At 38.9% G+C, this 27,711-nt stretch overlaps 2 protein-coding genes and 1 long non-coding RNA gene across 6 annotated transcripts in view; 2 read left to right on the top strand and 1 right to left on the bottom strand.

The window, feature by feature from the left end:
- LOC139977979 (uncharacterized) overlaps window positions 1-13,582 on the bottom strand; it is a 215,846-nt gene extending 202,264 nt beyond the window's left edge. Inside the window, exon 1 of the long non-coding RNA XR_011796860.1 lies at window positions 12,660-13,582. This is a non-coding gene — a long non-coding RNA (uncharacterized lncRNA). The remainder of the gene's footprint in view (window positions 1-12,659) is intronic.
- Window positions 1-24,570, top strand: part of LOC139977970 (gamma-adducin-like) — a 39,278-nt gene extending 14,708 nt beyond the window's left edge. For 2 of the 4 annotated variants that reach the window (XM_071987868.1, XM_071987867.1), the window contains 10 exons: window positions 282-446; window positions 1,179-1,595; window positions 2,509-2,619; window positions 3,461-3,553; window positions 13,640-13,743; window positions 13,993-14,187; window positions 15,589-15,739; window positions 16,532-16,746; window positions 21,364-21,442; window positions 22,653-24,569. In XM_071987868.1, coding sequence (XP_071843969.1) covers window positions 423-446; window positions 1,179-1,487 — 333 coding nt within the window. In that variant the 5' untranslated portion in view covers window positions 282-422 and the 3' untranslated portion in view covers window positions 1,488-1,595; window positions 2,509-2,619; window positions 3,461-3,553; ... (4 more) ...; window positions 21,364-21,442; window positions 22,653-24,569. Of the gene's footprint in view, window positions 1-281; window positions 447-1,178; window positions 1,596-2,508; window positions 2,620-3,460; window positions 3,554-13,639; window positions 13,744-13,992; window positions 14,188-15,588; window positions 15,740-16,531; window positions 16,747-21,363; window positions 21,443-22,652 lie in introns of all 4 variants that reach the window. The other 2 variants (XM_071987869.1, XM_071987866.1) reach the window with 2 other exon arrangements.
- Window positions 1-27,711, top strand: part of LOC139977967 (gamma-adducin-like) — a gene marked incomplete in the record, with an annotated part of 755,008 nt that overhangs the window by 561,677 nt on the left and 165,620 nt on the right.

The following is a 27,711-nucleotide window of genomic DNA, read 5'->3' as shown; positions in this document are numbered from 1 at the left end:
TTTTGAAGCATGAACGCCAAACGGATGGTTTCTTCGGCAAATCATGTACGATGTTGTCGTCCTCTTACATGAAATTGTTGAGTATTCCTCGGATGGCATATACAAGATGACAAATATAAGAATCTCCTTAGTAGTGTTAGGACCAGCAGAGCAAAGTCAGCGACAAGAAACGACAAAGGAGGAATAAGAGAGATTAAAGAGTCGCTCGTAAGACTTGTGTTTGATAATGTAACAACAAACTGCATTCAAACGCTTTACCGTATGCTAATTATTCATGACAGATACATGCCGTAGGCCTGGATAATGTCATCCACCTACCGGATGAAGTCAGAGACAAGGTCGGCGAAGGGACTGCCAAGGACGCAGGTGGGGTCAGTGAGACAGGACACAAACTGAAGGTCGGTGAACTGGAGTTCGAAGCCATGATGAGATATTTGGACAATATGGTAAGATTTCAAAATGCAAAAATTCCAACTCACTTGGCCTGCAATGTCTGTGCAGCAGACCAACTAGCCTTATTTGCATTTAAAGATCTGGGCAGACATAGCAAGCATTTACTATGCTAATTGCCAACCGATGGCGTCGCTAGTTAACGTATGAGGTTTTTGATCATATGTGTACCAAGCTAATACGCTTTATTAAGTGAGATAATTCAGTGAGAAGTGAGTTGTAGGAAGTCAGTGTGGATAAGCAGGTAGCTTCGTTCAGTCATATATATATATATATATATATATATATATATATATATATATATATATATAGTATTGGCAAGCTCTTGACTTAATAATCAGAATGGTTTCATACGCTATTGAACATAATCCAAACTTTATCGGTTTGGGGAACTTCATGAAGCTCCCTACAAGTGATCTGTCGCACACCCCACCCATTTTGAAAATATTTTCAAGATCACCTGCATCCAAAATTGTGCAGTATTTCATGGAAATGGCATAGAAACGGAATGTTCCAATTAGTTCGTCCTGAATGCACCAAAGACAGCGAATGTGTGAGATTTTCAAAGAGATACTTGTGGAAGACTTGATATGTAATCATTTCATAAGTAAAACAGCAAAGAAGACAAAGATGGAGGAATGTTGTGCTGCTGATGTTAGATGTAAGAGTGACTTAGATCTGCAACCAGCACAAAAATTTGATCACAGGAACTTTTTAAATTGTTACAGGGTTACATAACAGGCAACGTGTACGGCCAGCCGTTTGTGAGACACGAACTGAAGCCCAAGAGCGACGTCGCCTACCCAGCAGCCTCCACCAACTTCATCTACATCTACGACAACGAATTTGAGAAGAGCAGATACGAGTCACCGATCAAGATGTTGAACAGGAGGCAGGCAGAGGAGAAGACGAAATGGCTGAACACGCCAAACACATACTCCAAGGTGGAGGTAGCTCAAAAGTACGCCAACTGGGGAGAGAAAGGGGAAGACGAGGGCTACAAGACGAAGATACACCTGAGTAGTAGTGACATGTAATTGGTGGTAGGCACATCATTCGTTTGACAGAATCACCCGACACAATCCTTAATTTTGGGCAATTTGGGGACTTTGACAATTCAAGACATCGAACAGGCACTTGCCAAGGTGATGAAAATGTTTTGATTTTAGCACTTTCCAGAAACAAAAAATCTAGATCTAAAATGCCCTACAGATGGAATTATCAGAAGTTAGTCATCCTTTGTTTGCTATTTATTTAGCGAATGTTTGATCTTTTCAGAGGGAGAACAGGGATAGAAGGGTTGTTGGGGGGGAGGGGGAAGCGGGATTGTCACCATTCTGGACAATGTGATCCGGGGCGGTGATTTGTTTCAAATATTGATGGGGTACATTTGCTTGGGTGCAGGCGCGTAGCAACTTTCATCCCCCAAATTGTTCTCGCGCTTTGTGATATTTTGTATATTACTATCTAAGCGGAGCACCACCATCGGTTGCACGCAGCGTACAAGAAAATTTCTGGTTTTGATAGCCCCCAGATCACCGAAAATGGCACTTCTCAGGCTTGAAAATGACCAACCAGATGAACACTGCTTTTGTAGGTAATACTACGTAACGGCCCACAATATCCGTCAGCCCCACTTTTCGAGGTTTTAAAGCCCATTATTTGTTCAGAATTTGAATAAACAAATTCACCTCAAACATGCCCATAATGTTGCACAAAATATCATCTATGGACAACCAATATAGAAAAAAAACCTTCAACCCCTAACAGACCGGTCAAAATTGCACGAGTAGAGGGAAGTATGATGAAGAATGTTGGTCTGGGAATTTTCGAAAATTCAGACACAGTTAATTTATTGGTGAACAAATATTAAAACCTCTTATAACAGCTGCTATAAAACTTCGATATCATAAAAAAAAAAAATCGAGGGGGGGCGGTCTCCCCCTTTGCCCCCTGGCTACGCTCCTGCGGTTAGAAATCTTGTAGGAAACAGGCCAAATGGAAACCCAGTGATTATGCGTCATCCACAACTCTTCTCTCTGGTTACATTTTTCACAGTGGGTAGGTGACAAGGACCCCAAGAGTGGTGATGCAGTTGCTATCACCGATCCACAACAGTTTGCAAGACAGGGACAAGATCATAAGGAGTACAAGAAGAAGGTTTAAACTGTACGTTGATGACGTTATACACTGTTATTTCTGATTGATTGTTTTATTTTTGTTATTTGTCACCACTTTCTCCTTCCTCTCACTTCTTTCCCATTTTTTCTCCTTTCCCTAATTCGGTGTTCCGAGGAGTGAATGATGTATCTGGTATGTTATAGAAAAAGTGGTAAAAAAAAAAAGATAATGTAAAAGTGTATCAGTGGGTGTTGCCCTGGATTCGTTGAAGCGGACTCCCCACGTAGGTAGGGTTCTCCCCTTGTAGGGAGCGGACTACCCATTTAGGGAGCCATTTCCACATGTAGGGAGGGTTCACCCAAGAAAGTTTTTTAAGTTGTGCTATTTACTACTTTTGTATTTTTATGGTAGGTTGAAGCGGATGGGTGTATATTTCCTCACGCCCCCGACCCCTTCCCACCCAGGATCATTTTACACACAGCAGACCCTTAGCAAGCCTCAAAAATTTGCTGTGAGAACTTTAAACATTCTTAAATCTCTCCTCCTTAGTATCACTATTCAATGTCCTCTTTGTGTTATGTTATGCGTCTTCTTAGTGCTATGTTATATGTTCTGTCATTCTGACATCTTTGATAGATGTCCCAAAGAGTGTCTGCCGGTGAAGTTTCCGTAACCATATTACCCAGAAATGAAAAATTGATGAGGTCACACCTGCATCCAACAGAACGAGGCATTTAGCACTCATGCCACATGCTCCTTGCAGCTGGTGCCAGGACCGCAGTGGCAAAAGGCATGAATTTTTAATTCCTCATCCTTAATGGCAGAGAGACTATGAATAGAAGTGTTATAATGTTACCAACGAGGATGTTGTCTACTCTTTGAATTTCAGATTAGGCAAGAGCGTTTTGGGGATAAGACGCACCCTGGACCCATCTCTGAAGTTCTGGCAGGTATAACTTATGGAGATGCTTGCAGAACACAGGTGCGTTGGAATCTTCCTTGTCTCTGGCCCCCTCTACCTTCCATTCTTCTCCCCACCCTCTCTGCATTTATCTATTAAGTCCACATTCTTAAAGGATATCTCTTGTTTTAGATTATGAAGAGCAGAGCCACCCACCTATTTCTGTTTATAGATTGTTTATGATTTGCATACTAGTATAAAGTATACCGACTAAATTGGGTAGTATGTCAGCTGATAAGGCTTTTTGTTTCATGGACAAGACCGTAATAAGTTGGTGTAGGGTTACACAGCAGTTGTACGGGTATGCTACTGTAGACAAGGACAGAATAAAGCACCCTCGCCACCTGTTGTGTTCTAAAGCGTCTTATACCAGCACAACAGTGTCCTGTTTCATTTAAGCTTTCACACTGGTTCGAGAGTAAACCACCTGTATCAGCCCTATGACCCTCTAGTAATATTGTAAACATTGATCAAGATCTAATAATATGGTAAAGTTTGATCAAGGTACCAGTTTACTTAAGAATAGAAAGTCTTTTTTTTTCTGTCTGTAGTTAGGTAATAGCTTGGCTGGTCTATCCCCCAATCCCAACAATTATTTTTATGTTATTTGATTAAGCATTATCTTGACCGCACCTACCAATGGGCTGCCAAAAACTTAAGTATCCTTGCTTAGAAAAATTGTAAAAATCTTCATCATTAATCCAAAACAAGCACTAAGTAATAGAAAGAGAGAAAATAAAAGGGAGGGGGGGCAATTTTGTTTTATCAATGTGCCTGGTGTGACATTCGTTAGGATCCGATTCATGTGTACTTATTAAAGTGTGGTGAAAATGATGGATGGTCTCGACATTCCTTCCGTTAGGTTCTATGTAAGTAATATCAGTGAATGTACCACAAGAAAGTGCATGAGCTACGGGGAAAAGTTGAGATATTAGCCACTCCCCCTCCTCCCCCCCACCCCACTCCACCCTGTAAAATGTGTGGGTAAATTGACACTGAAGCTAGTACAGTACTTGGACATGCCACTGGAGTTGCACTTCATGTTAAAATCAATAGGTTGAACAAACTTCCATTGATAAGATCGAATTAATTGATCAATCTCAACTTACTAAAGCCAGCTTACTCGGAAACAAATATCTTTCAGTTATGGCTTGTTTTGATATTCTTCATTAATGATTACACAAAGTGATTGGTTTTAAGTGTAGAAATCATGTCACCTTTTATGTGAGTCATAAATCAATGCTTTGCTTTACTTTTGTTGGTGAACTCGGTTGATCAGTGCTGTTCTACCCAACCTCTACCCCCCACCTATCCCCACCCCCCAAATTGCAGTTGTTTTCGGATTGGTTTGACTAGACTCACATGTTTGAAAGACTTGCCTGCAGCTTTTGTTTACTTTTCAATTGAGTGTTTTGTTTGAAATTATTTTTGAAGTGATATTGTTTTCGTAAGCTTCACTTTCACCCTGTTTTTGCATGAAAAAATGTTTTTATGGTAATGTGTGTATCTTTGCTGAACATCAGAAAGAAGAAAAATACAAGAAGATAATTTCATAAAGAAACTATAGTTTAGAGAATTAATACCCAGGAGATTCTAAAAGATTATTAATTTAGATTTGCCAGATTTTCTGAAAACATCGGTTCTGATCCTGCCAGACTCTATGTTTCTCTCTCTCTCTAGTCGACAGAAGTCGGAATCATGTTGAGATTTGCCCATTTATTTCTGTCCCTCATCAAGTTAGGAAGATCAGTTTGAAGCACCCCGATGTCCCTAGCAACTACATCTATATAGCTGAGCTTATGTTTTGCCCTGTTTCTCCTTCCATGTTTTGGTGTCCACATGATAAGTTGAGAGACTGGTTCCTTGGTGTTCCTGTATGGGTGCCCTGCTAGTTTGAGACGGCGTTGTTGTATCTTACAGGATAGTTTTGGTTCGTTGCCATACAGTTCAGTATTTGTCATATGTTGACTCCAATGTACATTTAAACATTTCCGTAAAAGTCTTGTGTAGCACCCATCTAGTTTTGCTTCCAATTCCCTCGTAACTGTCCATGTATCGGAGCCATACATGATGATAGACTGTACAGTTGATTTAAAAATGTCTAGTTTGGTCTTTCTGTTGAGGCCAGATTTCCACACAGTGTCCATTTTATTACAAGCAGACCATGCCATGCCAATTCTTCTGTTGATTTCACTTTTACTGTCTCTCACAAGGGAACCAAGGTACTTGTAGTTGTCGACTTCATTTAGTTTTGTGCCACTACTTATTTTGATGTCGATTTTGTCCTGGGTTTTGATGTTGACTGTGAGATATTCAGTTTTTGACTCATTAAGTCTAAGGCCCACACTTCTAGCATGCTTTTCAACCTTTTGCAGTAGCTCTTGACCGTTGTGCTGGTCATCGCTACATAGGACAATATCATTTGCAAAATCTAGATCACAAAGGACTACTTTTGGATATCTTGAGCTTCTTCTTTGGTTGAGTGTGAAGCCTAGTTGCTCACATTTATGGTTGATTTCCTCATTATGTAGTCAAGTACGATAATGAATAAAAACAGGGCCAGAGTATTGCCCTGTAGAACTCCTGCTTTGATTTGGAAAGGATCAGTGTCGCCGTCGGGTGAGAGAATGATGGCTTCGGTGTTTTTGTACATAACTTGGATGGCACTGACCATTTTTTCCGGTATTCCATAAGCCCTGAGTATTTTGAACATTTTTCCTCTATGAATCGAGTCGAATGCCTTGAGAAAGTCAACGAAGGTTGCCATGAGGGGGAGATTGTGAATGTCTGCTTCCTCTAATATGCGCCTCAATGCTAGGATGTGTCCAGCAGTACTCCTACCCTTTCTAAATCCATTTTGGTTCCATCTAAGCTTTTCCTCGACAGGGCTTCTGCATCTGTTCAGTATGAGTTTATTGTATAACTTAGCTGCCATTGGTGTCAGGCTTATTCCCCTGTAGTTGGTGGTCAGGCTAAAGTTACCCTTCTTAGGTAAGGGAACTATGGCACTCCTTGTGAATTCAATTGGTTTTTGGGCTGAGTCTAGTATGAAGTTACACAGAGTCAAGAGAAAAACTTTGAACTCGTCAATTTTCCAGAATTCTAGCGGTATTTCGTCAAGACCTGGCGCTTTGCCTGCCTTTGTAGCTTTGAGAACTGCATTGAGCTCATCCATAGTGAAAGACTATGTTTATTGTTCAGTTAAAGTAGCATTCAGCTTGAAAAATCTCAATAAAAAAACCAAACCATGTATTCCATATCAAAAACGAACATAATTGATGTTCAAATGATAGAAATTACACAAAGAGGAAGTTTTAACCTCCGACTATGTCCATATTAGCTGTTAGCGTTAGTCTTTACCATGTTTTTACTGTTTCTAGCTTTAGTGTTTGGCTAACAAACAGTTTAAAACAAAAAAAATGGGGAAAAAAGTGCTCCTTTAATCTAAATTGCCTGCATGAATATAGCTCCACTTTTAGTCAAATTACAGTAGTGCATGTCACCTTTAAACCCTGTCTTTCTTCAATCTCCTTAAACTAGATCCCCAATAATTGCTTGACTTTCTCTCCAAACTGGGATGTTGCCTCGACCAAAAAGAGGGGAGAAAGGAGAAACTGTTTTCTTTCTTAATTCAGCCATCTTTTTGGGCATTTGCTACAATGATGTGATTTTGCTGTGACATTGTCACAACTTGTCACAATGTGTCACAAGTCTGTATTTACTCTGTCGTTGTTGTTGCAAGTTTTGGTTTTCCTTCCCCACTCGGTCGACCAGGATGCGCCACTGTCGGATTCTCGTGACGGTATGTAACCAGGCCAATAGGAATAGGAAATAAATTTAATAACAAACAAGAACAATAGCGCATCTTGGGAATAAAAGCAACCGAAATATCATCATTTTGTCACGGTGGATTTATATTGCAGACTTGAGGTTTCTGTATTATCTATGAGGACATTATTAGAACAAACATCAGTAGCAACTGAAGTTCTCTCTCACCCTGTTTACTTCATCCATTTTCATTTTTCTTGGTGGTGATGGGTGTGGGGAAGTGGGGCGTTAAATGCCACCCTGAATAATTAAAATATGCACAATTCTTAAAACCACAGAAAGATCAAATGTAAGAGAGGATTAAGATGTCTTTACTTTTCATATAGCAGAAGGGACAGAGGTGATCAGGCTAATTAGCCATGTGGGCGTGGGTTGGAGGGGGAGAAATACACCAAGGGTTTCGTACAGAAATATTGCATAATATTGCCTTCACCTGGTGGTAATTAGAATTGAATAAAAAGTGTAGTACGTTAAATGCTACTTCACAAAATTGATTGATCTTTTAGCTTTCAATTCAGGCTTCGTCTCTGAAATGCTCTCTCAACCGATTCTCCATTCAGTGATAAAAGGACATCTGGATTCAACTTTAAGTCTCTGCTTGTTTGTTTGTTTCTGTCCTCTCTAAATATGAAAGTCTCAATATCTGTCCCATCCATGTTTTGCCATGCCAAGCATCATATATTTACAGACTAATTGCACCCATTTCGACGGTGCCAAAGTAAAACTCATTAAAGTGTTTTTAGGGAACTATCCAGTAGCTACTTGACCCGACTGTCAACTTATTTTCTATGGTTTCAATTTTTTCTTTAAATCCATTGGGATATGGGTATTTTGAGTTTTTCATATGACATAAACAAACAAAAATGTTGGTCATGAATAGCACACAGCTCCTCTGTTTTTACTTACATTTCAAAACTGAGTAAATTGGTTGGTTTTATAACTTGCCTCGTAGTTGTGTTCTGATGAATATCCTTCATTGTTTGTACTTACTTTCATGTGATAGTTAGGTATAAAGCCCCATTATGCCTTCCATTATAAACACGAACAAACTGTTCCCTAACCCTATTTTGGTACCATTGTGCAGTTAATAATCAGACAATCTTGTGGTTGCATTGTTTGCCAAATATTTTGGCCGAATCTCAGAGAACGAGCGATAATAGAAACCTCCAAAACATTATTATTCAGACCGTCCAGATGGAATGCATAGTGAGACTTTAACATCAAAGGACAAGATGTACAGTGACCTTTGAGTTAATGTTATATATTCTTTGATGGTATGATATTCCTTTTATTACCCTTATATTTCTTACATCATGGTGAAGCGTGTAAAACCTACCTTTATAATCCCCACCGGTTTCATACACAGTGTATCAAAGACTGGAACAGTATGAACCAGTAGCGTAGGAAGGTACTTTTGAGTGGGGGGCTGAAGACTGATGGCCCGCCTGGGGGAGGGGTCCAAGGGGAGGGGGTGTCCCCCTCCCCTTTTGAATTTTTTGGCATTTCCAGGTGGCCTCAGATGCAATTTGGTGCAATATAGCACACTTCAACCCCCACTCCATTTTGTAAACTTAATTTTGTATGTTCACCTGGCCTAAGATGCAATTTGGTGCTCCAAATGAGATTTTTTTTTCTCATTTGGAAATGAAAAAGGGGTTTTCTGACTTGCGAACCGGGGGGGGTGCAGAATGATACTTCCGCCCCTCCACATTTTTCACTGGGGGGGCTGGCACCCCCCCCCCCCCCCCTCCGGTTCCTACGCCCTTGGTATGAACTATCTTTTTATCTGTTTAGAAGATAGTACAGTATTCAAATGGTGGCCTTTACTGTAGAGTTGTTTACTCTGTTGTTCACTCTGATAGTTGAGTATAATTAAGTTACATAATATATGCTGCAAGACACTTGGGGCGATATTTTATGAAGGAAGTAAGTTCCTTTGTAGCTACTTGTTCTGTTTGCTATATGATCTAACTGTTAACAATGAATTTTTTGACAACCTGTAGGCTTTATTTTCACACTCAAATGAGTACTTATTCATGATTACCCACATTGTTGATTATTATAGATGTGATTGAACACACAATATCACAACCTAATTAAAAGGCTTGTATTAGTATACATCTCTCTCCAGAGGCTCCAGTTCACTGTACTTTCAACAAGGGATGTCATTTTCTTATCATGTTTTCAGTTTTAGTACTTTTATGTTACTGTTTAATTATCATTCAATTATGGTGTGTATGTATGCTGTTGATAAATAAAAAGGATTCCAGCTTCCACGGAGTGGTAAAATAAATGGCTGTCCTTTGAGTATTTCTTATAAAGCTAAGATTTATATCAGAGCTGTAACATTATGTAAATGTGGTTTTCTGTTTCTTAATCTTGGCGTCCAATTGCACTACACATCCAACAAGTGCAGATACCCACTCCCCCCACTCCAAAGATAAGAATGGGGTTACACCGCCCTTGTAATAATAATAATGAGCAGTTATTTTTACAAAGCTTAACCAAACACAAATGTGGGAGAAGCCCGCACACGCGTATGGATCACAACTTACACTACGGGTGGCTTCCAATTCAACATTTTATATAAAATTTAGAAACTCATTTCAGATGGGAAAACTGTAGACTGCTCTTGGATGATAAACCCACCTTACATAGAACATCCTGATTGCCAAACCTAATTGCTTCAAATGCCATTGCCTTTATCCACTCGATCACAGCACCAGTGGTTCATTCTAGATGAAACCTGGCAGAGGGGGGGGGGGGGGTGCACCTAAGATACAGTTACAGCAACTGAAGTAGATATAATTATTGATTCTATTAAAATTTAGCAAACCTCTACTTTACCCAACCTCTACTTCAAGACATGCATAAGGAACAGATGCTCTAGAACTCTGCACAAAAAGGTAAGACTGTACTTTAAGAACAAAACTTCTACATGGATCACAGAAACAGTGAATTTCATTTAATACCTTCATTTATATTGGAGAATTGGTTAAAAATTCAGACAATTTATCTAAAAAATCTCAAATGTGACATTTTATCACAAAATTCAAGCAGTTTTTGCCAAAATTTGTTGTATCTGAAAATGTTCATGCAGCTAGCTAAACAATTTTAAGCTGACATTTTTATGTCAAGATTCGCCCCAAGAGTCCCCCTCAAAAAGTGTAAATTATTATCTTTAGAATGTCTGTCCCATGGATACGCCAGACCTACACCCTCCCCCCCCCCCCTGGGTTGATCATGACAGTAGGCCTACTGTCCCGCCTAGGCCTAATGCCAGACCCACCCATTCAGGTAATAATATATTGGTCATTAAAACAACTTTTCTGACGAGATTCGCAGCGAACTCAATAAATTATCTTGACCAACATGTTTAATGACCTTAGGCCTATGTTATGAGACCATTTGAATTGTTTCGTTGTAAATGTAATGATTTCAAATGGATATGCATCTAGCATGTCATTGCTAGTTTTTTTTTTCAATTAATACGTTGATATATTATGCGGTGTTTGTCCCACATGGCTTGCCATAGACGCACACGGTCTTGGTCAAAGGTTAAGCAACGGAGCGCGAATTATGATCTGTATATAAAGCTCACGAAAGGTTACACGAGCAGTGCAGTTCGCTCCCTAGCAGCCGTTGGCTAACAATTCATACGTAATTGTAATTTGTAGCCTATTCTGTATGGGGGTAACTGCCAAAGAATGTGAATGGCAGATATATTCGCCAGCTCGAAGGTTGTGTATTAGTTTTGTGGAGCAAGTTAGTACTTCACATTGTTTGAGTCAGCGAGCGTGAGAAATTACGCTAGCCTATCATATAATAGTATCGCTTAGGCCTAACGATAGGCTAGCTCACGTAGGCACTGGCGTCTATACTAGTTGGAATGCTAATCTAGCCGGCCTAATATGATATTCACTAGACAATTAACGTAAGTAAAGTAAGTCACTTTATATCTTCCGACAAAATACTAGACCTAGCTGGTTGGGCCTAATTACTTTCTGGTTAAGGCTAGTACAGTTAGGCTAGGCCTAACTTAATTAGCCTAGGCCTAAATGTCTTTAAATTCCTACCATAGTAGCCTACCATAGCCTAGGCTATGCCATCTAGCACTTAACACTAACAGTAACACATCCTCAAGAAACTAAATCGCAGCCGGACAAATTAGCTTAGGATGAAAGCTCTCTCTCTTTCCTTTTTTTTCCCATCATGACAGGCAAGGCCGTTGGTTTCTTCTCCAACTTTCAAGAATAAAAACAATAGTTTCCTCCCTGAAATTATTTTTAGGGGTTGAAACCAACGTTTTTCAGGGGAGGAAAGAAAGACGGCTTGGCTGTGGAAAGAATTAATTTAGGTATAGTGAAGCAACTGTACGTAGTAAATGTGTCTTGTGATTTAGGAGAGTTTGGTGAAAGAAAGGAACATATTTCAAAGAGACACTTGCACTTGTAGTAATTGAAGAAACTGGTAAATAGGAAAACAAGGAGAGGAACCAAGGAGGGCATACCTACTGTATAGGCTAAATTGTCTATGTTATTTCATTCCCACAATGAATGCCATACTGTACAAGCAAACAACCCATTACCACTATGAATTCCATGCATGTAAATTACCCCATGTTCGCAAACAATCCGGCCTATTCACAAACATTTTTTATCTTCCAATCACTGAACAGTTACACAAGGAAGATACCTGGTCACATTTTCTATTTTCATACTATCACAACTTTCTTTAGCTTACTCTACAAGAATATGCAGTCTAGAGCCTACAGAACAACAGTCTCCTCCCTTGAAAATAGTATGTTAGTTTCCTTAACCATGTTATTTTTCACCCTTAACTTTACCTTTCTCCCTTTAAATCTTTTCTTACAGTTATTCCACCTAGGCCTACAACATCTATTCTTTCCACATAGCCTAGCCAATATGCCTCCCATGAAAAACCTTAGTTAACTCCCCTGGAAATGTTAGTTTCCAGTGAAAACGTACTTGACTTCCCCTATGATGTAGGAGAGGTAAGTTACTCAACTTATAAGTGGGAGGAAAATAACGTTGTTAGGGGAGGGAACAAATGGCCCCAGGCTAGGCCTACCACCAAATGAAAATGGGAGACCTAGGTTAGCCTACCAAAGCGAAGGCTAGATAGAGATGAGGACGAACTAGCTTATCCTAGGCTTCTTATACAAGCAACGGTACTTTGTAAAATGAAATTCTCAAGCAATTATAGGCCTAGCTCTGTGGTCTAATTGATGTTAGTGATGGTTCAAGTATGGAGAAAACTCCATGAAAGCTGATGTTACCTAGCATAGGCAACTAAATTGATATACATGTATTAATTTGATCAACTAGCATAATTTTGACCTGAAGCTAGGCTTAACAGTATTGGTCCAACTCTCGGCATATCTTTATCAGATCATAGCCTTCTTTTGATGCCTAAGGCATGATTTTATGGTCTGCAGAACTGTTTCACTGAAACTTTGATTATTATTAAACCGAATTCAAACTTTGCTAAGTCAACCTCTCATTGTTGAGTAATTGTCTTTAATTTGGTTTTTAATTTGAAAACATTGATTGAAAGTTGTGAGGAACACAACTCATGGTAAACACATATTAAGAGTATTGAGAGATAAGTACAAGATATAGTATCTCTGTCCTTGTTGATATAGAATATTATTACAAAGGTTCTAGAAGTCATGGAAGCACACATGTGAGGGTTTACCATGAATATACTAATATGTTGTTGGTACTTGTGTATTGGCTGAAAAGCCAGTTTTCATCTTTGCTAAGTGTACATGTTGTAGCTTAATAAGTGTCGGTCCTTATTTCACTTGTCAAGTTTCTCGTTTCAAGAATGATGTTTATTTCAGACATTTTTCAATTTTCCAGTTCCTCATGAATGTGCTCGCTAAGTTTGTTTAAACTAGTACATGCTCTCCAAATTGTTTGGCTGATGAAATGTTCTCAAATTGTGTTGAATTCATTCCTTTCAATCAGCTTGACCATTATAGTGAACAATATGTATCAAAGGAAGTTTTGGCATTTTACGAAGTACTCCATAGGTTTGATACAGTAGCAATGTCTAGTAAGGTTCATTAAAGAGTCATAAGTATTAAAAATAAATAGGCAATGTTTGTGTTTAAAACATTCATCAAAAAGGTACCTGCATACGCAAAATGGAAGATGATCTTATGTAAAACTACTTTTAAAAAAATACTAAAATTTATTTCACACCAAAGGTATATATATACTGTACATATTGCTTTGATATTTGTCTTTACAGCATTGCATTGGCCACACTGATTCACAAGGACACTCCATGAACTGTGACTGTAACATCCTGCTGGAGGTCTGAGACATTGAAGATTCTGTAATGCTTCCGTTTGGGTATGCAGATTACTACAGTAACACAGAAATATTTAAGCTCTGGTATTTGTTTTGTTTATTTCTGCCATTAAACCACAATCATATACATTTGTTTATACATAGTTATATCAATGAGGCAGCAGTCAGGGTTGTTTAGGTAGTCAGGGGGAGGGAGCGGAGGAAGGGAGGGAGTGTATAAAAATGAGTCTAGTTGCAATGTCAATCTGCTTTCCAATATATGAAATCTTATCTTTTACAATACTGTCTCAGGTGAAAGAAGAAGATGAAGAAAATTGAAGGAAAATTGTGAGTCTTGGATGTCTGTAATGAAGCTGGATCAGGTTTAGAACAAGTGGTTGAAAGATCATAATCTCCACCAAATACGAGAAGATCCTTCAAGCCTGTCCTCTACAGAGAGATCTGGAAGTGTTATCTGGAGGTGATTTAACAGAAATTGGAGAAAAAGTAAGATTCAAGGAAAACATCAGTGTGAGCCAGTATCATGAACATCAGTCTTGTCCTCTCAACAGTTGATTGTTGTCAAGATCATTTCTAAATGTAGGAGACACGGTGCCTTAGCCTGTTGGAACCAGTTGATATTTGGTGTGGTCTGTTTTTGTGCTAACTGTACGAGACACAGTGCCATAGCCTATTGAAAAAGGTATTTGGTGTGGTGTGTTTTTGTGCTAATTGTATGAGACATGGTGCCTTAGCCTGTTGGAACCAGTCGGTATTTGGTGTGGTCTGTTTTTGTGCTAACTGTACGAGACACAGTGCCTTAGCCTATTGAAAAAGGTAATTGGTGTGGTGTGTTTTTGTGCAAATTGTATGAGACACGGTGCCTTAGCCTGTTGGAACCAGTTGGTATTTGGTGTGGTCAGTGTTTGTGCTAAATGTACGAGACACGGTGCCTTAGCCTGTTGGAACAAGTTGGTATTTGGTGTGGTCAGTTTTTGTGCTAAATGTACAAGACACAGTGCCTTAGCCTGTTGGAACCAGTCGGTATTTGGTGTTGTCTGTTTTTGTGCTAAGTGTACGAGATACAGTGCCTTAGCCTGTTGGAACCAGTGGGTATTTGGTGTGTTCTTGTTTTTGTGCTAAATGTATGAGACATGGTGCCTTAGCCTGTTGGAACCAGTCGGTATTTGATGTTTTTTTTGTGCTAAACTACTATTCTTACAGAAAGGCTGAACAAGTTCCATGATATAGTTTGTACAGAGTGACACATTCCACTTATTCCAAGCAACCATGACAACATCAAAATGAAGCTAATTGGTTTCTTAGTTTATTGGCATGAGATGCTAATTAATGTAGTCTGTTTTTGTGCTAAATTATTGAGACATGGTGCCTTAGTTTATTGGTATTAGTTTTTAATTAGAAATGTAGGAGACATTTTTGTGCTAAATGTATAAGACCTCAGCCTTAGCCTATTAGAACCAGTCGGTAATTGGTGTGGTGTGTTTGTATTAAATTGATAAGTTCTGCCTTAGTTTATTGATATGAGTTGCTAATTAGTGTGGTCTGTTTTGTGCTAAATTAATGAAACCTGTTGCCTTAGTTTGTTGGAATGAATTTGTAATACAGTAAGTATTTTGGTTGTCTAAAATTAATAAGACATTGTACCTAGTTTGATGGAACGAGTTGGTATTTAGTGAGGTCTTTTTTGAGAGTTGTTCAAACCAGTGTCCAATAACTTTGATCTGACCATAAAATTCCATTTCTTTCACAAATTGCCCCTCTAGAAGAGTATACATGTTTTGTCTCACGCCGGACAGTTTGGTTGTTAACAGGGTTTGACTTTTTTACTTTTGCTGTTACTTTGAAGAAAAGTGACTAATTTGTTTTGTATTCCTCTCCTTTCATCAGAGATCTGTGGCCTATGTTGCTCAACAAGCTTGGATCCAAAATGATACTGTGAGAGGAAACGTTCTGTTTGGTAAAGATCTCAACTCCACCAAATACGAGAAGATCCTTCAAGCTTGTCCTCTACAGAGATATCTGGAAGTGTTATCTGGAGGTGATTTAACAGAAATTGGAGAAAAATTAAGTTTCAAGGGAAACATCAGTGTAAGCCAGTATCATGAACATCAGTCTTGTCCTCTCAACAGTTGATTGTTGTCAAGATCAGTGCTAAATGTACGAGACACAGTGCCTTAGCCTGTTGGAACCAGTCGGTACTTTGGTGTGGTCTGTTTCGTGATAAATTAAAGAGCCTTAGTTTGGTGGAATGAGTAGCTAATTAGTGTGGTCTGTTGGGCTAAATTGTAGAGGAGTACTGTGATAATTTGTTGGTAGTTAGTGTGGTGTGTTTGTATTATATTTATAAGTTTTGCCTTAGTTTATTGATATGATTTGCTAACTAGTGTGGTCTGTTTTGTGCAAATTAATGAGACCCGGTGCCTTAGTTTGTTGGAATCATTTTGTAATTAGTAATTTGGTTGTCTTAAATTGATGATTGTTGCCTTAGATTGTTGGAAAGAGTTGCCAATTAGTGTGGTCTGGGTTGTGGTAAATTAAAAAGACAGTTGATTGTTGTCAAGATCAGAAAACTCAAAGATGAGCTGATTTGATGGAAAAACACCAGCTAAGCTGGAAAGCTGCAATATACAGTCAAGGTTAGTCATAAGAAAGAAAGGTTCATAAAAATGTAATATATATTTAATTATGTTTCCACCAGTAAAGTTTCAATCACAGCCTAAAATTTGTTGGAATTAGTTGCTAATTAGTGTTTAATGTTTTGTGCTAAATGTACCAGACTTACTTTGAAGAAAACTGGCTAATTTCTTTTGCATTCCTCTCCTTACCTTAGGGTTCTGTGGATTATGTTGGTCAACAGTTAGCTTTTTGACATAGCGCCACCCCATCATCCTTCACTCTATGACTTACTCGCCATTTACAAAACGTACGCGTCATTGGATACCAACACAACGCTGCCGAGTACACTTTCGATTCATAGTGTGTCTCTTCAAAAGGAGTTCCTATTCTTTCCGTCCGCCGTCTTAGGCTGGAGACTAATTCTTTCTGGTAAGTGAAGTTTATGATCAATTTCATTGTATAGAAGCCATTTAGAACCCGTAGGGAGGGGCTGCTTTGCCAATATGACAACCCCTTACCCACCTATAACCGCCCCCCTAGTCGAAAACCTAAACCTCTCTAATTTTGACATAGACATTAATGACTGGATCCCTGTACAAAAATAGCAGAAAAAGACAACGTCCAATCTACGTTGAAATAAACCCATCTCCTAACTCCAAACCAACCACCAAAAAGTCCGCTCAAACAATCATTGTATCAGGAATCTTACCAGAACTATCAAAAAACCCAATAAACACTTGCTAAACTAATCAATGAAGAAAACCCAAATGCCATGATCTCAAATATAAACCGTCTTCGTAGTAACAACATCCTAATCACCCCCATGACCCTAAATCTGCAAATATCCTCCTGAAACCATGGACTCAAAAGACTAAATTAGGCAACCCCAAACCAAGAATCCCCCAAAAAGTATGACAAAGAAACTTCTCCGTAGTAGCCTGTGGCATAAACCCTGAAATTCAAATCAAAGATATTGAACAAGAACTCAAAGACCAAGAATACACCCCAATACAAACTAAAAGACTCATTAGTCATGCCACAAACAATACAACTTGGAAAGTAAAAGTGACGTTTGAAGAACAAGAGCCTCAACAATCCCTAATCAAACAAGGTTTCTACTTAGGATACTCTAAACACAAAACAGAAGAATACCACAAACCCCCCCAAATCACTCCATGTTTCAAATGCCAACTTTTTGGACACACCCACCATACTTGCAAAAATCAAACCAGATGTCTCAGATGTGGCAAAAACCACAGAGTTAAAGACTGTCCCAAACCAAAAGAAAACCCAAAATGTGCCAATTGCTCAGGGACTCATGTCGCCCTTAACAAAGGATGCCCAAAATTTAAAGAAGCTAAAACTGAAAATAATAACAAACAACAAGAACAAAGAACCTACGCGAATGTAACCAATTTTACCCCTAAAATTGAAATAACAAATAAAATCGTCACTGAAAAAAAAACTTAATATCGCAACCTTTGTAATTGAATTAGTACAATACACCTTCCAAACAGCCAACATTAATATTAAATCTGACGACCTTGCCAGTTACGCCACCGTGTTAGCACTAAAACACCTAAACTTAAATATCCCAGAAACTGTAATTATGGAACGTCTCCACCATCCTTCAATATTTAGCCCTCCTCAATCACCTACATGACAAGCACACTCCCTCCTTCGGTCAAGTTCCTCCACCTAAACATCAACACTATCCTTCCAAAATTAAGCCTCCTAATTACTATATTCGCCAACCACTCCCCGGATATCATTTCGTTAAACGAAACTAAACTAAATAAAAATTCCCCCCTTAGCATCCCTGGTTACCAAACTTTCAGACACGATATCTCTCGCTCTATGGGAGTAGTACTTATTGCTGAAAAAAACAACCTCAAAACCACCCTCCTCCCAAACAATCCCAAACAATTGAAATTGTACTCGAAAGAGACAATAAACCTCTCCACATTATTAGCTATTATAGTCCCCAAATGAGCCCATATCCACAATCAAAAAAAGTTCTAATAAAAATACAATACTACTAGGAGATTTAAATGCCCACCACATCATTTTTGGTAGCACCAAAATATCTGAAAAAGGCATATCCCTCTTAGAAATATGTGATAAACACAACTTAACAATAACTAACCAAAATACCAAAACTAGGATAAACGCAATAAACTATAATACTGAACTACTTGACTACGCCATAACCTCAAGCCACCTTGCAACTAAAACTCATTTGATTCAAATCCTAGAAGATGACCTAATCAGTGACCATTTTCCACTCCTTTTTGAGCTAGACATAAACCTCAGTCGCATCCAAAATAACAAATTAACGTATAATTACAATAAAACAGACTGGACATCATTTAAAAAGGGATCATAACAAACAACACTATTGCCAATTACCACAACAACAAGCTAAATTACATCGGCATATATTGTGACAGCATTGCCCAACATATCTTTAATACCTTCAAACAACACTGCCCATTAAAAACAAAACAGAAATCCAAAACTAAATAGGAATATTCTTACACTAAATAACTCAGACGTCGACCTATATGATCTCCCCAGATCCAACTCTAAGAACCTAAATTAACCAACCTAAAAAACAAATAAATAGACAAATATCGGCGATCAACCAAAACCAAATCCAAAACAAATGCGATTCAATCATTAATGACAAAAAGCCAAAACACTTTTGGAAAAATAAAAAAAATATCATAAACCCATTACAACCCAAACACAGGTAATACAGACGAATGCCTTAGAGATAAAGTAGGTAACCTCATCACAAAAACTTAAGACCAAATAAAGCTTAGTGAATCATACTTGAAAACTATATTCAATATCTTAGATGGCCCTCCATACGATAACAGATTCCAACACAAAATAGACCGTACAATTATCTGTAATGCAACCAGCTTTATCCCCAACTTCTAAGGATGTCTCAACAAAAACATCCCTCTACTCAAAGAAATAGATATAAATGATTGGTATAGTGCCACTGAATATGCAAAAATGCCTCCTCCCCTGGTCTTGACAACATAAATGACTAAATGCTAAAAGATTCCCCTCCGTCGGCCTCCGATATTCATTAACTCTCATATTTTCCCATTATTTAACAAACTCCTTAGACTGGGTCATTTCCCAACCCTGTGGAAATCTGCCAAAATGATTTTAATACCAAAACTAAGTAAAGACACACCAAAATTCAAAACTATCAACCAATTAGTCTCCTACCAGCCTTAGGTAAGATTTTCAAAAGAATTATAGATAACCGCACCAGAAACCACCTTGAGCAAATTAATCACTTTGCCCGTATCAATCAGGCTAATTCCGCGCACACAAATCTACAATAAACCAAACTTTCCACCTTTCCAAAGAAATTCGCATCGGCTTCATAAAAAAACATGATACCACTGCCCTCTTCCTTGATGCCGAAAAGGCGTTCGACAAAACTTGGCACAACGGCATAAGAATTTAACTACTTAACTTTAATCTCCCCTGCAATTACACCAGACTTCTTTCCTCTTTCTTTAGTGAGCGCAATGCCAAAATATGCTACAAAAACCAACAATCAAAACCTATTCCACTTGATGCAGGTACTCCACAGGGCGCTGTTCTCAGCCCCCTCCCCTGCACCCTATTTGTTAATGATTTGAACATCCCCCCTCTATCTGAATGCAACTATAGTCAGTACCCTGACGACATAGCCATTTGGAGCACCAGTAAAAATATCTATATGACGGAACTAAATATTAAAAGAGCAATTACACATCTCGAAAATTGGTGCTTGATGTGGAGAACAAAAATATATCCCTCAAAATCTAACCTAGCCAATTTCTCCATAATAAACTCAAAATACCATAACCATATTTCCAAAATTAATCTTTTCGACACCTCAATCACTGCTACTCCTAATGCAACCTTCCTTGGTACCACTTTCGATAGCAAATTATCGTTTAATCTACTTTGTAACAGAACTGCAGGACGCTGCTGGTTCCAACTTAAATCCATTCAAATCCTCTCACACAAATATAACTTCCCTCCAAAAACAATTATCCAAATCTATAAATCCAAAGTAAAACCGATTCTCAGTTACGGGAGAATCTCCCTGCTTACCATCTCTAATCCCAATAAACAAATTTTAAACAGAATCCACACCACAGCTTATCGACTCGCACTCAAAATCCCTACCTATATTGCTACTTTGTACGTTCTCCGTGCAGGAAACACAAAATCTACTTTGACCCGACTTGAAGAATTCAACACCAAGTTATACAAAAACAACCTCGAGAACGACCCTTTGATTGAAGACCTCCCCCTGAAATACAAAGTCGCAACAACTCACTACCCAAAAACCAAACCCTTTCTGTATTCACAATTTTTACTACTTAAAGTCTCATTCCATTAAAAAAATCCTTTCCTAAATGGGTCTAGGCCCAAGTATACTTATATATACAGATTATATTGTTATCAAACAATAGAAACCACAACCACTCCCTACCCAGACAATAGAAACCACTCCGTCTCCACAATTCTCAGTACTTAAAAAATTCCTCTCCTTTAGAAATCCCTCCCTAATTGACTCTTCGACTCTGACCTCGGGTATGATTATGGCTATCCTGTCCTATGTAAATATATAAGACTTCATTTTACCAGCAATTCCTTGACTGAACATAGACAACCTCTCCAAGAAAAAAAAAAAAATTTCTATTCTATAAAAAAACAAACTTATTATACCCCGTAGGACCTCTCGCCAGGTCGACCAGGGGTTAAACTCCTTTTGTTTTGATATCAACAACAACAAAAACAAAACTTTTACTTGAACTAAAAAAAAGGTAACTAATTTCATTTCATTTATTGATTTTTGTTCTATTTTAACATAAGTATGACATATGACATAGAAGGAGATAAGAAACAAAACTTGTGAAAGGAAGTGTACTAAAAAACCCTATAGGGCTTGTCGGGTAGTGACACTCCCTAAAAACTTAATGTGGAAGACATCATGATTAGATTTTGGTTTCATTTAATCAATAGGTGGAGGTAGAGGAATTGGACACTCTTGCACAAGGTATCAACGGCTTGAAGTACTCTTCTCAGGTGGCCTCCATTCTAGGTATGTACTTAATAATAATATAATAATAATCATAATAATAATAAAAATATTCAATTTACTGTGTTTGGAAAGAAACTTTTTGCTGCTTTGGATGAAGATTAAGGATTCTTGTTTTTCAAAAGGCAAAATGCAAGATGGACTATATATGAAAGGATGAATACCAAAAAATTAAGAAAAGAATTGGGTGGGGGGAGGGGGAATCAGGCAGAGACCATCATGTTACTACCCTGTTAATTTTGTGTAGGACCCTGGTTAATTCAAAAGGAAGAAATCCCTTTAGTACCCTTGAGTTTCTGAAAGGGTTCTTCTTTGGGATAACGGTGGAGAGACATATCGATGTTCTCTTTTGGGTCTGATCATCAGGAAAATGCAGATTAAACTGCCGTGTCCATTTGGAACCTGGGAATTGAACCCTGCTACTGGAACAAATGTATTCCATCAGAGCATAGACAATGATTCAGAGAAATATGGCCTTTATATTAATAATCTGTTGTTTTCTTTCCCAAATTTTTCTCTTTGGTTAAACAATGAGTGAAAAGATTCGTTCGGTTGGAAGCAGCACCATCCCTTTTCACACTTTTTTTTTTTTGGGGGGGTGAGGGGGAGAGACCTATTAGCCCTTAGGGTCTGAAAATATTACAATAGGATTATTGTGGTGGACAGGACAGACAATAGTTATTTTTGCTTGTAGCTGAATGTATGATGTCCAGGGATCACAAGGAAGTATCAAAAGCCTGATCAAAACTGCCGTTTTTTTGTACTATCGAAATTTGTCAGAATAAAGAAATTGAAAGCCAAAATATAAAGAGTTTATCTGGCCTTGTAGACTGCGATTGAACTAGTCTCTGTCATCTACAAATAATAGAAAGTGGGTATCCATTTCTGTTTGTGACAGCAATAACAAAAAATGACTGCAAATTAACAGGTTTTTGTAAACTTTCTCTATTCAGGGATTCGAATCCCAAATTCCACTCGAATATACCCCCCCCCCCTACTTATGAACTGTCACGTAGCTCAAGGTGACAAACTTACTACAAAGATGAGAATAGGCCTTAGGTGGTTCCTAATTCAATGACGTTTCTCACAGTTAATTGAATTGACTTCCCCCACCCTCCGGATTATCCTCACCCATAGAAAATACCCTCCACCCAAGAATACTTTAAAAAAAATACCATGGCTTACCAAGAACCTCTCTGCGTACATTTTTCAGATTCCAATGAACCTTCCATCAGCAAAAGAATGGCGCAACTCGGTCTGAAGGACAATCGACCGCTGGCGGAATGGCTTGACTGGTACAACGCCAACCAGCCGGACCTGGCCGCCAAGCCCAACTTCACCACATTTCCACTGGACTTTAAGCTGTCACCGTGCAAACCGCTCTTCTTTGACATGGCTCTGAACCATATAGAGTTACCCTCCTTGGACGAGAAACTGGAACAGAATAAATCGTCCCCGCAGGGGGGTCTGGGTGGGTTCCTGCGTGGATGGTGGAGCGGGGGTGAAAAGTAACTCTCGTATTGCCACGATGTCGGAAAAAGGATTTCGGAAAAAAGGTCTTTTGTATACATAAGCCGGTAGTATTTGGGAGGGCTCTCACTCTTCTCCTGCATGTGCTGTAATCATCTTTTATTTAAGTTTTATTTGATTTCATTTGTTTTTTTTTAGTATAGAAAACTACACCTTGTTGCAATGCAAACACAAAGATGGGGGAAGGCCAAAAAGAATAACACTCACTTTTTTAACGTGGCTTGGCAAACAAAATTTGAAGAATATTCAAAATGGGAATTGGAATTTTATATATTTTGGATTTGGTGTTTGTGTTTGTTGTTTAGAGAAAAAGAAGAAAAAAACAGCATCTTTATTTGATGGGGCTTTAAAGTTTTCAAAATGGGTTTCGGGTGTTGATTTCTTGGTCTACAAACATTGTGGTGCTTGACTGACTGACACTTTATGGGGGGATGTTAAGGTGACTGAATTTGATATTGGCAGGAGTTATGGATGATAGTTGGAAGGACCAGGGGTGGGGGGGGGGGGTGGTGAGGCGAAGGATAGAGAAGGAGAAATGAAAGTGTTGAAAGTGAAGAGGGAGAATCTTTTAATTGAATTTTCAGTTTGCAGCAGCACAGGTTTACTGCATGAAAAGGCTATATTTAAAGAAACTTTCAATAATGCACTCTTCGTGTATATAATTTGGTGGGGTGTGGTAGTCGGAGCGGGGGGGTGTGTGATTGAGACAGCAATGAAAGGGAGCAACCTTTCCACATGTATGTTGTTTGTGCTATGGTAGTATCGTTTCCTTTTTCAAACTTGAGGGCAAAAATGTAAAATTTTTAAAAAGTTATTTAAAATTAATTCAAAATCAGGTTTAGTTAATAAATGAAAGTTAAAGAAAATTTTATTGATGGTAGCAGGGGTGCCATGGTATTGTAAAGTGAATAATCAATCAGCCATGGAAGGCCAACTCCTTTTTGTTGGGAACTTGTCGTCAAGCAAACCTATGGATTCAAGCCCTGTCTGGCTAAAGTAAGATGGGGTTATTATTTTTATCTAGGAGAAATCAATTCTTTTTCCCCTCATGATGAAATGGTCTTCCAAATGTTTAAAAAAAAAAATGTCCAAAAAGAATGTACTGGTGTGAATTGGATAGCCACCTGGTGTGAAGTAAAAAGGCCATAGGATTATCCCATATGTACATGTGACTACTTAGTATCATTAAATAACTGCCCCCAGGCTGATATTATAAATAATAGAAACATTATAGAAAATAACTGTCTGTTGTCACCCAACCATCTCAATAGTAGATGCAGGTATCACTAAGAATGTTTATGAAATATGTATTGCATGTGCTGATTAGTATTTGCATAATAATTTGATGAGGGATAACCTGTTTCTGGACAGGTAGTTGAAGGGTATTAACTGTGGTGGGAGGGATGAAGGTATATCCTGTCCATGAACTGATTTGTCATTAAAAAAAAAGAAGTTATTTCAAAGTATCACTCTTTTTTCTTCCTTTTTTTTCTTCCTTTTACATGAGTATTGTAAAAGGAAAAGCAGAGGTTGAGTTTGAGCCAGGGACCTTGAGATGCAAAAGCAAAAGTCTTTGCCACTAGACCATTAGGTGGGCCTCTGGATTCTAAAGCTTTACAAATATTTAAAGATCCTGCTGTTTGGACTTAGTCGTTTTTGTAAAACATCTTCTCCACTACTCCTCCCCCCCGACTACCGATTAGCTAGTCAGGGGGGAGGGGTGGAACTCCACTTGTCCGCGCGTGAACCTTGTCAGGGGGAGGGGTGGCGGCGATCTCCACTTGTCCGCGCCTTTACCTTGTCAGGGAGAGGGGGCGGCGACCTCACCTTGTCCACACCTTCACCCCCTCTCACCTCTCACCTTGGTACTCACCTTACCCACCTGTCAGGAGGGGGGCCGCCCACCTTCGGGATTCACCTTATCCACTTGTCAGAACTCCTTTTGCAAATACTCACCTGGGACTTGAACCGATGCAGTCCAAACCAATCGCTTACTGAACGATGGAATAACCAATTACACCATTTTGGTTCCCTCTGGAGAAACTTCGTTTCTTATATTTATACTTCCACTCCCTCCAGAGGGTAGAAAAGTAAAAGGCTCTGTCTGGACATGAACCGCAGACATGATGCTCTGTCTGGGAATCGAACCGGAGACATGGAGCTTTGTCTGTCTCTCCAGTCCAGAGCACTACCAACTGCGCCACTAGAACTGTTGAGAATTAATGCTCGTTTCTAATATTTAAACTTCAGAGTCCAGAATGGAATCAGCAAAAGAGCAAAAATATAAAATGCTCTGTCTGGGGTTCGAACCGGAGACATGGAGTTTGTCTGTCTCTCCAGTCCAGAGCACAACCAACTGCGCCACTAGAACTGTTGAGAATTAATGCTCGTTTCTAATATTTAAACTTCAGAGTCCAGAATGGAATCAGTAAAAGAGCAAAAATATAAAATGCTCTGTCTGGGGTTCGAACCGGAGACATGGAGTTTGTCTGTCTCTCCAGTCCAGAGCACTACCAACTGCGCCACGAGAACTGTTGAGAATTAATGCTCGTTTCTAATATTTAAACTTCAAAGTCCAGAATGGAATCAGTAAAAGAGCAAAAATATAAAATGCTCTGTCTGGGGTTCGAACCGGAGACATGGAGTTTGTCTGTCTCTCCAGTCCAGAGCACTACCAACTGCGCCACGAGAACTGTTGAGATTTAATACTCGTTTCTAATATTTATTCTTCACAACATTAGAAGGCAAATAAATAGAAAATCAAATGCATCCTCTGGTGTTTGAATTCAAGACAAGGAGTATGTCTCATTTTTTTCAGTTTATTGACAATTTCATTGAACAAAACAATAATAAATATGCAAAACTATACAACATAACAACTTCGCCACAGTAACTGTTAATTGAGAAATGATAGGCTTTTCTAATATTTTAACTGCAAAAAGCTAAGCTTACTCAAAACCATACAAATTTGTCCAATGAAGGTATTTTTAAATACAGGAAATATCCTGGTCATGAAAATTATAATTAAAAAGCAACTCTTTACCGGACGGCGACAGAGAGGAATGAAATAAAAGAGCTTCCAATACCCCGTGTTGGCATTATTACAATAACGCTTGACCCAAGAGGTTTTGCGAGCACCAACAAAGCTGTGAACATATATTTTTTTTTAAACCCCCCTTTTCATTATACATAGTAATTTTCCTTACTTTATCAGATTTCCCGTTCGAAATAAATCAAAAATAGTACTTTGGATCTTATCAATAAAATCTTTTGGAGGGCATATGCAGATTCCTTTGGGACCACGTATCTCCCGCACGGAAGCAGATATGGACCTGGGAGTTGCAAATTTGGGCTCCTGAGCATCGGTTACCCCCTGTTACGTCATTTGGGCGAAATCGATTTTGGATCGATTTTTGGTCAGTTTTGGCAAAACTGCAAATCAGGTTTTTTGCCCCCACGTCCCAACACAGCACCTAATTCCAAAATAAACTTCAGATTCGTAATCAGCGTGTCGCGAACTACCAGAAAAGATACACATTTATCGCTTTTGCGACAATCTGTTTTTCACCTCAAAGAAAAGTAAGACCGAAAAACTTTTACGACGAGGTTACAAAACCTTTTGTTGTCCCTAAAAGTTTTTCGGTTTTCTATTGTTCCTCTGAAGTTGCAAACTGAGCGAAATAAGTGTCATAAGAGGGTGCTCGACGCATGTTGCCAGTGATACGTGATTTCAAAGCAGTCAAATCAAACCTTTGTTTGTCATCTTGAGTTTTATCTTGACATTTATGAATAAATGGGTCAATTTTGGCAAAAAACTGCAAGAGGTACGTACCCCTTACGGTTTTTTTTTAGGTGAAAAAACTTTTTGTCGCAAAGGTGATAAATGTGTATTGTAGGCCTATGCTAAGCGATAGAAGTGTTCAATGTTTTAATCGGAATTTTTTCTTCAAAAATGGAACGGAGGGTGATAAAATACTGCCTGATACTGTTGTTTTAACTGGTTGTTGTATATTAATAGTTTTCAACCGCTCCGCGACATGAGCTATGCAGATTCAGGAAACGTTGCCAGGGGCGTAGCGAGCGGGGGGGTGTGGGGGGTGTCACACCCCCCCCCCCCAAATAATTTGGTCGCTGTCGGCAAATTTTGGGTCTGTCGGCAAAAGGAGAAAAGGTGAAGAGAGCGGAAGGGGAAGAAAGAAGGATAGCTGAATAGAGAAAAGGAGAACGGGAGCTTCTTCCGTGCCAAATTTGACTTAAAATATGCACCAGATTGCATCTAAGGACGTTTCAAAACTAAAAATTTTCCAAAGGGGAGGGGTAGACCCCCTACCCTTAGACCCCTCCCCCATTTCAGTCACCACTTCCAGATCCGTCGGCAAATCAAATTTGACTTAAAATATGCACCAGATTGCATCTAAGGACGTTTCAAAACTAAAAATTTTCCAAAGGGGAGGGGTAGACCCCCAACCCTTAGACCCCTCTCCCATTTCAGTCACCACTTCCAGATCCGTCGGCAAATCAAATTTGACTTAAAATATGCACCAGATTGCATCTAAGGACGTTTCAAAACTAAAAGTTTTCCAAAGGGGAGGGGGACACTCCCTCCCTTAGACCCCTCCCCCATTTCAGTCACCACTTCCAGATCCGTCGGCAATTCAAATTTGACTTAAAATATGCACCAGATTGCATCTAAGGACGTTTCAAATCTAAAAAATTGCCAAAGGGAGGGGGACACTCCCTCC

The sequence above is a fragment of the Apostichopus japonicus genome, chromosome 12 (assembly GCF_037975245.1).
Source record: "Apostichopus japonicus isolate 1M-3 chromosome 12, ASM3797524v1, whole genome shotgun sequence".
Taxonomy (NCBI): domain Eukaryota; kingdom Metazoa; phylum Echinodermata; class Holothuroidea; order Aspidochirotida; family Stichopodidae; genus Apostichopus; species Apostichopus japonicus.
The sequence above is the reverse complement of the archived record's forward strand: the minus strand, read 5'-3'. Positions and strand labels throughout refer to the sequence as shown.